Source organism: Apis laboriosa, unplaced genomic scaffold (genome assembly GCF_014066325.1).
Source record: "Apis laboriosa isolate Shangri-la unplaced genomic scaffold, ASM1406632v1 scaffold1_cov151, whole genome shotgun sequence".
Taxonomy (NCBI): domain Eukaryota; kingdom Metazoa; phylum Arthropoda; class Insecta; order Hymenoptera; family Apidae; genus Apis; species Apis laboriosa.
The window spans coordinates 192,560-203,657 of NW_025222279.1; the positions used below are offsets into that span (position 1 = coordinate 192,560).

General features: G+C 35.4%; 1 protein-coding gene across 9 annotated transcripts in view; it reads left to right on the plus strand.

Annotated features, from left to right (window-relative positions):
* LOC122712383 (RNA binding protein fox-1 homolog 2) overlaps window positions 1–11,098 on the plus strand; it is a 182,307-nt gene that overhangs the window by 131,079 nt on the left and 40,130 nt on the right. For all 9 annotated transcript variants that reach the window (XM_043931997.1, XM_043931999.1, XM_043932001.1 and 6 more), the window contains one exon: window positions 2,761–2,781. In XM_043931997.1, coding sequence (XP_043787932.1) covers window positions 2,761–2,781 — 21 coding nt within the window. The remainder of the gene's footprint in view (window positions 1–2,760; window positions 2,782–11,098) is intronic.

The following is an 11,098-nucleotide window of genomic DNA, read 5'->3' on the forward strand; positions in this document are numbered from 1 at the left end:
TTACGTGATCCATCCAGTACGTCAAAGATGATGACCTTCGGTGTCTATTAGTCGCGTGCGAGCCACGTAACAGGTAAAACACGACATAACAGTTGTTTATCGAGCAGGAGAGGAATTGAGATTTAAATTAGACGAAGATATGCAGATGATACTTTGCGCGACTCTGGTTTGGATAGCGTGTCGGTTCGTAGGTCATCCGTGGTTGAAACTTAACCCCCTCCCCCTTCTCCTCCCCCCCTCCATTTTAGACACAGGTTAAGGACGAATAATTCGCCACCTTCCGTTTCGTTCCCTCTAAAGGTACAGCCATCTTGCACGCGATTCCACGATTCATTCTTCCCGAGAGACAGTTAGCTCAATCAAAATGGTTATGTCAATGAAAATGGTCATCTTGTGTTCGAAATCGCGACTTGTTAAGTAACATCGCATTGAATTATCGTTCTTTAATAAGCTTATCGATAAGTATTCTCCCTCTCGTGTGATTTCAATTTTAGAAGAAGACAGAAGAATTTGGAATATTTTGGAATAGCCTTTGGAATAGACTTTGGTTTGTTCTGTGATGATTTGCTTTTTTGAAAAATTGAAAATCATTTTCCGGAAAAAATGGATAAATATTCGTGTGTACAGAAATGATAATAATTTGTACTTTATTAATTTAGGATTAGGGGGATTTTTTTTCGTAGAAAGAAAAAAAAAAATTCGCTCGTGTCAAATTGTCAAATTTCGATCCTTTTTCCGCGCAAAATATTCTTCCCCCCCACGCGCGAATTAAAATCGGAAACAATTCTCCGCGCCAATTTTTGCGCCATTCGAATCCATATCGGGATTTTTGATGGATTTTTACTCGGGTCGGATGAAAAATCCGCGAATAAACGTTACCCTCCCTCCCCCATGTAAGCAATGCGAAGGGAGGCCATTCATTTTTATTTGAAATTCCATTATCGGCCTGTTGAAGGCCCGATGCAATCCGAATTACAAATGCCGATCGAAATTGGTTACGGTGTTTCGCGTAATTTATCCCTTCTGTTCCAAAGCAACGATAAATCCATGCTCGTTCCCATTTTCAAAAAAGAGAAAAAAAGACTAATACGTGTACACAGTGATACAAATTTTGTGTATATCCTTTGTGTATATCATTTCGTTTCGTAATTGATAAATTTGAAGAAAGAAATAGCAGTTGTTACGTTAGAAAAATATGAAACGAATTTTTTTGTACTTTTAAATTAGTTAATAATAAAAAATTAGTTAATAATAATAAAAAATTAGTTAATAATAAAATAATAAAAAAAAGAAAAAATTGGCAATTGGTATCGTTCTTTAAAATTTTAAAGAACGTTTAAAGAAATTTATATGAATTTGACACGAGTGAGGTTTTCAGTTATATACGTTTACATTTGGATAATATACCTTTCATCTGGAAAAAGACGACAATTAATTCGATTATTGTATTATTCGTATTATACGTGATATTTGTTGGACCGAATTGTTTCAAATTATTATATTATCAGGAATTGATGTTTCCAATTTTGATGGTGAAATTAATTGGATCTCTGTACTTGATCTCTCTACCGATTTTTTCATTCGTATATAATATTGGAATTAGATTGGAAATTTAGGTCGATTAATAAATTCGCCGAGCGCATACGTTTAATTAAATTAGCTATACCGATACCTATCGTCGATTATTAATTTTCTAAATAATCCTGCACGATCTTGGGGCAAAGTAATAAGCCTTATCATCAAATTTAATGTTATCGCAACATATTATTTGGAATTACGAAAAAAAAATAAAAATTTGTATAAAGTAAACATCTCAAATTAATCAAATTTGATAAAATCTTTCGAAAGTGATGTTTCTTTTCTTGGAAGAGGAAGAAGAAGGGGAAGAAAATAACAACAAATTCTTCGATAAAGAAGACGAATGCGTCGACCAGCAGAGCAATCCATCGAAATACTTCGCGCTGATATCGACACTCGGATAATTTATAGCGTGGGACGATCCTTCTCCCCCTCGAACGATTCCCGAAGAAGGATTTACTTTCGTGAGAAAACGCACTTGGTCGCCGCTTACCGGCATCCTTTCCCAGTTTCGTTGAAATAGGGGGCAATCGATCAGAATCTCAACAGGAACGAACGTTCCTCTTTGTATCTTGTCCCGTTTTCCCGACGCGAGATCCAGCAGAGATTTTGCGCGAGAAGATTTCTCCGAACAAATTCAATCTCTCCGATATCTGACTCGCCAAACTTACGTGCCACTGAATTTCAACGTTTCATTTCACCCCAATTCCATTTCTGATTCAATCGCGATCTCTTATTACCGATCTAAAAAAAGGGAACTAATAATTGCTATAATTAAGATATAACGTGTAATGATAGTTGTTCCATTCAAATAATAGTGAGAATTATAGAAATATTACAATATGTTCACTTCAGCTTCACTTTGATAGAAATTTTCAAAAAATTGTCACTTAATTAATATTGTGATCTGCGAACACTTTTTAAAAATCAATCCTCTCTTGCTTCACAATTCGTTCCAATCCTGTTACATGTTATTGCAATAGAGATTATCAATACTCACATCGCGTGTAACGACACGATTACATCGAAAAAATATTCTAAAAGGGATGTTTCTCCAAATTCTCCATAAAATCGGGAACGAAGAGGATATATATCCCCTCCATCTGGAACGTTAGAAACATCCCGAGGCTGCGATACATGGCTGCCAAAACTTGACCCTCGTGTGTTTGCTTTTTGTTTCAGTATGCGTACAATGGCCAGAGGGTAGGTGCTTCCACGACGTGCCGGAATCGGCACTGCTGAATCTCTACTTCGAGATCCGTGAGAATTGCCACGGGTTCTCCTGAAGGCGATGCCAAGAAAAAGGCGGCGACAGTGATGACGGCCGAGAGAATGAGAGAGGCGATCAACGAAACTCATCGGCCGAGCCGACAACCGTGTGCTCGGAGTAATCGCGACAGACAGTGAAAAACCAAAAAAAGAAAAGAAAAGAAAAGAAAAGTTTCACATTTTCGTTTGTTTCTTCCCAACAGCCGCCAACACACCACGACCAAGCCAACATAAAAAAAAAAAAACCGAAAGAAAAGACAGCCACTAGGGAGAGACTCGGGGTCCCTCCCGAGGGAGGGACAGTATCTGTATCTCCACGATTCACGATTGCTCTTATACTGCTGCTACTACTTTTTTTTTTTCCTCTTATTTTCTTTTTTTTTTTTTTTTCGATCGCTATTTTTCTCCCATCAACTTCGCTGACTCGTAGCCAGCGAGCGTTGTCTCTTAGAGAAAATGGTACTTTGCGTGTCGTAGAGTCGAGTCTGTAGAATGGAAGAGAGATGGAGAAAATTTCACGAGTTGAGGAGAAATTTCTTTTAGAAATTTATAATATCGCTCGACTCGACTCGACTCGAAGACACGATTTTCCACACACTTGTGAAAAATGTTAAACTTGCTTTTGTCCGTGTCGTTTTCACGGGTTACCACAGGTCTAGCACTGACCCTTAGATGGTCCTCGCGAAAAAGGCTCCGTTCTTGACCTCCCCTCCCCCACGCTCTGCCCGACCCTCTTTTTTTTTTTTTTTTAGGGTTCTCGATGATTCCAGCAGAACCAAGGTGGGTGTACAGACTTTATTTACCTACAACTAATTGCTCGTCGTTCAACCAGCTCGCGAACTACTGTCTTATTCTACTTGTTGAAGTATTTATTCTCATATATATATTGTATTTTTTCTTCTTCTTTTTTTTTCTTTTTTTTTCTTTTTTTTTTTTTTTTTTTTTCTCTCAAACTCTTCTACTCACTCGTCTTCCCTTGACCCCTTGTGTACGAGGGAGAGCTCGTGCTCACACACCAGACCCTGATCCCACGTCTTTCTCTCTTACACATACACGTACATATGTATATGTATACACACAAGCAAGCACGAAAGTGTTTGCTACATCGTGAAAAGGAGCAATTCGTGGTTTCTCGCCGAGATAGAGGCGGAAAAAAGAAGCGGAAATCGTTGAAAAAAAGAAAGAAATTCTGTTCTCTCGGTGAACATGATCGTCTGAAATTTAAACTGCTCTGTCAGAGATATTTTTTTTTTTTTTTGAATGTTTTTTCGAAAATTTTCTACGTTGATATTGCTTATTAGCTTGATGCATATGAAATTAATTAGTTAGAATTAATCTTTTATGTATTATCAAAAGATATATTACGTTATCGTTTAAATAAATATTTCGAAAAGAGTTTATATTAAAGAACGACGTTCTAAGATCAAAGAAACTAATAAACTAATGAACTTTAAATATCCATATAGAGGATATAAATTTAAGAAAAATTATTCCAAAGTCTGTTTATATATTCTGATATAACTCAGCGAATTTAAAAAAGAAAAAAAACAAAACAAAATTTCATATGCATCAATCGAAATCAATGTATTCAGTACGAGATAAGATATATTAAAAATCGTGAATTAAAATAATAGAAAGAGAAAAAAAAAGGCCACGTGGGTAGCGTCTATCGGTCAGTGGTAGGTCGACCCGAGACAGAGCGAGCCTCTGCCCTTCCATAATCATTCCTCGTTCGCTGAAGAACGATTTTCCATCGCGTAAGAAACTTCAGCGGGAACGAGATACAAGTTAAATGGTTTTAAACCATTTAAACCAACGATCGGTAAAGAAGGCATCGAACGATCGATGTTGGAACGATCGAGGTTGAGAAACGACGTCCTTGACGTCACATTTTTGCTCTCGCTGACGTTTCCACGCGATCGCCTTCGCGGATTCGATTAGAATTGTAAGGTTAGCTTTAGTCACGGAACTTACAGGGTATTGGAAAGTATTTTTACGACATTCCACGTTTCTCGTTTTAGCATTAACGTTTGTACTTTGGACGTATTTGTATTATTATGTATTACGTTTTTAAATGGTTTTACTCAGAAATGATTCGATGCAGGGTATTATTTCTAGTGATCGTAAGAGAGTTACCTTTTATAGTGTACATGGACATTCCACACGTGTCTTTTTTTTAAAAGAGAAATCACTTGTTTTAATAATAATAAATGTTACACCCGTTCCTTGAATCGGGTGTGATTATGCCAACGTGCCGAGGTATGTACGCCGAGAAAGTTTGTATCGAGTTTAAGGGAAAAAGAATTCGTCGGCGATCTGGATGGCCTTAATGAGTTCCTAAGTGTTTTAACGAAGTATCGATTAATCTTTCTACGTTGTTATACGTTATAACAAGAGAAGATTATAATGACAGTGTGCCAACGATAAAGGGAAAAAAGAGCCAGAAGTTTTTTAATTTAAGCAAGATATAAGTTAAACTTTAAATATATATATATATACATGAATATAAATATTAAATCTTTTTTAAAGATAACATCATACATTCATTTTTATTCAACTCGAGACAATTTTGAAAAGAATTCAGGAATTATAATCAAAAATTAATAACTGTTCAAAAATAAAGATATTTAAATAAATATTACAGAATTTTCTCAGAAATAAATAATAGTATTCTTAAAATTTGATCAATAGAATTAAAACTTAGTAGGAACAAGAATGTTTATTAAACCATTCGTAGAAACGAAGCAACGCAATCATCAATTGCGGATAAATTCTCAAGTGTATAATCCACCAGATGAATCGACCAATTCTCTTTCATCATTCTGTGCACGTTGGCCCGCGTTCGTGACTCCTAGATGTCGTTCCCTATAAGGAATCGAGTATTATTACTGTCGAGATGACAGATTTTTCAAACAGCTTGAATCGAACGAGAGCGTAACACGTAAGAATGGAATTGCGAAGTGGTGCATCGTTTCCTCTTTTGACACTGTATTCTCCTGTATTCTCCCCCCGTTTTTTCTCTGTCGAGAAGCGTGCACCGTTTCGCGTTTCCGAATTCGTTGTCGATTCGCAGTTAAAAATGTTAAAATGGGGGAAGAATCGATGAAGCTCGAAAACGAAAGCTAGAAAGAGGGAAGAAGATGGCTGGAAATGGGTGGAAAGATGAGAAGTGACAATAGAGAGAGCACGCAACGGAGAGAGAGAGGGAGAGAGAGAGGAAGATGGATGAAGAGAGAAGCGACACAATAAGAAAAAATGTTGTAAAAGGGAATTAAACGAATCGGTCGAGTTCTTGACTTAAGAAGTAATTGGTAGCCTTGGCAAAGAGTGGAAATTTGAACTCGATGCGTGCGAGTTTCGAGTGTTTCGAAAGAAGATGGAATTAGATGGATAGTTTTGCGAGAAATTATTATTACTTGACGATAAGAAGATTTCAGAAAGAATAAAAATTGAATAAAAATTATTTGGGATATCTTCGAGTTTTTCGAAAGTTTATAAAATTCGAAATTTCAACGCAATCACAAGTTATTAATAATTAATAAATTCTTTGCAAAAGCAAGGAATCTTTATCCGTGGATGATTTTTTTATCGTCAAGAAATTCGAGAAAACGGTATTCGCGGGATATTTGAAGAAAAGAACATGTTCATTTCGAAAGAATGCCAAGACGATTTAATATGTTTTCCAGCCAGGCAATAAAGAAGAACTTTTTCTACTTTATCAAAAGAACACGAAGAATTCTCACTGTCCATTTTTCGAGATTCGATTACGTGGCATGCATCGCTCGTTCCTTCTCCTAAACTTTTTATCTTTCTTCTTTTATCCCTCTTTCGTTTCTCTTGATCCAATCTCGTCATTGGAACTTTATACTCTTTGTCCTTTCGTTTCATTTACCTTTCTTAAGCAGAACACACCTCCGATTGAATAATTTTTATTTTTCCCTAATTTCTTCTATTCGTTATTCAAATCAAACCTTATTAAAATAGGAAAGAAAGATCGTGATTTCTCAATCACGAACGCGGAAAAATTATATTTACTCTGTTTCCTTCCTTGTTTAAAGTTCCTTAAAATTCTTTTTTATTATTGTTATTATTATTATTATTATTATTATTATTATTATTTTTATTTTTATTATTATTGTTATTATTATTATTATTATTATTACTATTTTTATTATTACTATTATTATTATTACTATTATTATTATTACTATTATTATTATTATTATTATTATTACTATTATTATTATTATTACTATTATTATTATTATTATTATTATTATTATTATTACTATTATTATTATTATTATTATTATTTTCTGAAGGAAATCAACCGAAAATCGATTAAATTTCGAATCGAGCATATATAGTATATATATACGTATATCTATTCTCCGTTGTAGAAATTAATTTGATCAGGTCACGTGAAAGAGCATAGATCTCGAAGGAATGCATGCAGTAGGCTTTTTTTGGTCTTGATTTAGTGGCGTTTAGCTTTCAGTGAATAACACTGCGACAAAAAGAAACCCGAAACTCGATTGTAACCCGGTAGATATTGGGACCTTGTCGAGCGATAAATCGTCGACGAAAGTTTCCAATTCCTTAAAAAAAAAAAAAAAAAAAAAAAAAGTATTAAAATGGATATATTTGGGAGCAATAATAGTGCAATAACAACGTTGTATCGTTCGATGAGTGTCCCCTAAAGCTTGTTCGACACGCTCGACAATCGTATACCAGAAGCCCCGTTCACCGTTTGCATGCCACGTGTATACCACCTTTCTTCACACACGTAACGCATTTTTAAAATCGTTGCAAAAAAAAAAAAAAAAAAAAGAAAAAAGAAAAGAAAAGAAAAAAAGAATCGCGTCTTTCTTCCGTGTTCTCACGTTCTCTCTGTGTCGTTTCCTGCTCTCTATCGACTCTTACGATTCACTGCTGCTACAAGCCACGATCGTTGTTTGCTGTGCATCGTCGATGTGCACGTACCCATCCAGGAACACGTATATAGACGAACACGATACAACAACACCCGTGTGGAAGAAACGGGAGGAGGGAATACGAAGGCTGTAGTCGCCTACGAGAATTGGTAGCTTCGTGCATTCGAAGAAATCGCGAGATTTTACATGTTGCTCGCTGTTCAATAATATTATTCCCGAAGCTTTCGAGATATCGAGATACCACGAGAACGTAAAAAGACAAAAAGTATCCGCGCGATAAATGCGCGTGGTGAAAGAAAAGAAAAAGAAAAAAATAGTTTCATTGCAATTTTAAATTTATTGAACGAAATCGTGAGATTTTCGCGTTTTCTTCGAACGCGAAAATTTGTCGAGGTTCTTTTCATGAGTTTTCTTGGGAAAAGGGAAGGGGAATGAAACGCGATATCGAACGCACGAAGCTATTCTCGAGGAAAGGATGGCTCGTTCGCGCGGCAAAAGGTCAAGAGCGGTGGAAAGTGGCTGAGAGGTTCGAAAGAAGAGCGCAAGGAGGACTCGTGGAAAATGGAAGATGGTTATCGAAGGGCGAAAATTGTCAAGAACCGGAAGCTGTCCACGTCTTTCCCACATACCAGAAGCGGTATCGAGCGTGAAGGTACGATTCTCTAAAAAAAAAAAAAGCAAAATGGCAAAAATAAAAAAAAAAGACACAAAAGAAAGCAAGGATTGGAGGGAAGAATAATTTAAGGAAAGGGTTCAACATTGACGACACGTAAAAAAAAAAAAAAAAAAAAATGCCACAATAACATTACGTACATTAGAAAATCGATAATAAGAGACGCAAGATAGACTCTAAAAGTGAAAGTAGAGAAGGAGGAGAAGGATAGGAAAAAAAAAAAAAAAAATAACAATAAGAAACTTCATAGCGACGATCGACGCAACTGTGATCGCGATCCTCTTTTTCTCCAAGGCCGCCATCTTGAGTATTCCCCTTTGGCAGGAAACGGGGAACGGATACGAGTGGATAGTCGAAGGGCAGCGGACGCCATTACGCGGAGAAAAAGAAGGAGAAAGGTCGGGATTATTTCTTAGTGTCGAATGCAAAACAAATTTTTTAAACAGAAACAATTATATATATTATACGAGTCTCGCCTGTGCTAGCTTTTAGTCTCTAGGGTTTCCTCTGTCCGGTGGTAAAAGCATGAGGTATTCTCGTACGTAATAATTCGTATGATTTGATTAATTTTTAGCGTAACGATTACTACATTAACCCATCGCTCTGTGCCTACCTTATATATCCTCGTATACTTTTTGTACCCATTGTCACATCGATCTCTCTTTTTTCTCTATTTCTCTCTTTCTCTTTCTCTCTCCATTCTCATTCCATCTCTCGTTCCAACCCCTGGCTGTCTAATTCCTAATTTTTTTTGTACTCGATTAATCGATTAATCCGGCCGAATCAGTGGCTTACAAATACTGCTCGCAAACACCACCAGTCTCTAAAAAAAAAAAAAGCACTCTGTCTCGTTCTTTTCTTTTTTTTTTTTTTTTTATTTCACACGTGTCATACATGATCTTTTTTTTCTTCCTTTTTTTCCTTTTTTTTTTTTTTTTTTTTTTTTTTTAATGAATAATGCCAAGCAAGTCTCGAGTTCATTCTCAGTGACACTTGCGACGACGCGTCTGGCGCATCAGTGCTGGTCTTTTGTGTGGAAACAGTGGATGATTTGGACACTCTGGTTTGTCGTCGTAGTGAATTGTGCCAAGTAGTCTCAGTGGGGATTTTTCAAGGGTGGAATTGTAAGGGGGAATGACAAATTTTTAGCAATTAGAAAATTTTTGGGGATGATTAATGCACAGCATCCGAACATACGTTTTTTTTTTTTTTCTAATCTATTTGTTGTTGTTGTTGTTATTGTTGTTGATTAACGTATATTTTTCTCAACGTGGTAGTGTATATATAGTATATATAGTTTGAACAATCTTAGTAGCTTTTTTTCATATTTAACGTGGCATGCGGATAAATTAACCCATCTCAGTGGAATATTCAGAAGTAGAAAAAAATTTAGGAGAGGCTAAAAAGACTTTAAAACTTCGCTCTGTCACGATAATAATTTCTAGATTAACTTTTTTTTTTTAACTTTTAATTCCAAATCATCGAGTGTCCAAAACACGTTCATCGTGAACGGTAATTTTTTTTTTTTTATCAGAGAAGAAAGAAATTAAAAATATCTCGTTAAACGATCATCCATCAGCCAGCACCGATCCGTCATTACGGTTTTCAAGATCAAGCTACTCGTCGATTTTTAACAGAATTGCCACGAATTAATATCCGACCATTGTCGTTAAACAATAGTCGCATTAACGATCACCCATCGACGGTGCTCGTCACTGGCTCCTATTATACACGTAATTATTAATCGTTCCTCCTTAATTGATCCTTTCTTTTCCATCTACTTCTCTCTTCTTGCCCAAATCCATCCACCAGAAACCACATTGAATTAACCCATCTTTCGTATTTCATACGTATATATATGTATATATATATATACACATATGTATATATATATATATATATATACATACATTACATATATATATATAGATTTTTCAAATTGTTACTATATTACATATATATAATAATCACGGTAATGCGCCACATTATTCACTGGTTGATGACTGTCTCGTTGACAAAGGCCCGTACCTTGCCTGTGGTTGTGCTTGGTTGTGGTTGGAAAGCGGTTTTGGGAGAGAATTTTTTACTTGCTTCTTTTTTTAATAATTATTACCTTTTTTAATTTGCACGTCTCATGTCGTGGCCTTGGCTTGCCTTCATATGAGATTCACCTGTGTGAATATATTACATATATATATATTATTATATATATATACCGTACATATATCTATATTAAATATACGTAACGATAATTCGTATGTATTCGTATGCACGTCATTGTTAAAAATTCTTAAAGAAAAGAAGGAGTATATGATATAAAAGAAAAAAGAAAAAAATATCAATTTTTGTTTTTAATCGTTCACTTAAATTATTAATATTATTTTTTTTTCTACGAAAAATTGTATTATATATAATGCGCGCGTACAGATACATACGATACCTTATTATTATATTATAATTTCACGTGTTATGGTACGTCCGTCCTGGCAGTCGTACAGATTACTATACATATTATATATTTTGCACCTACGTACACGTACGAGAGCTGAGTAGTATGGATTGCGGAAACGATCTTGCGTTTCCTAGTGTATCTTACACGTACGTTCTCTTTCTTTTTTTCTCTTTTTTTTTTTTTTTTTTTTTT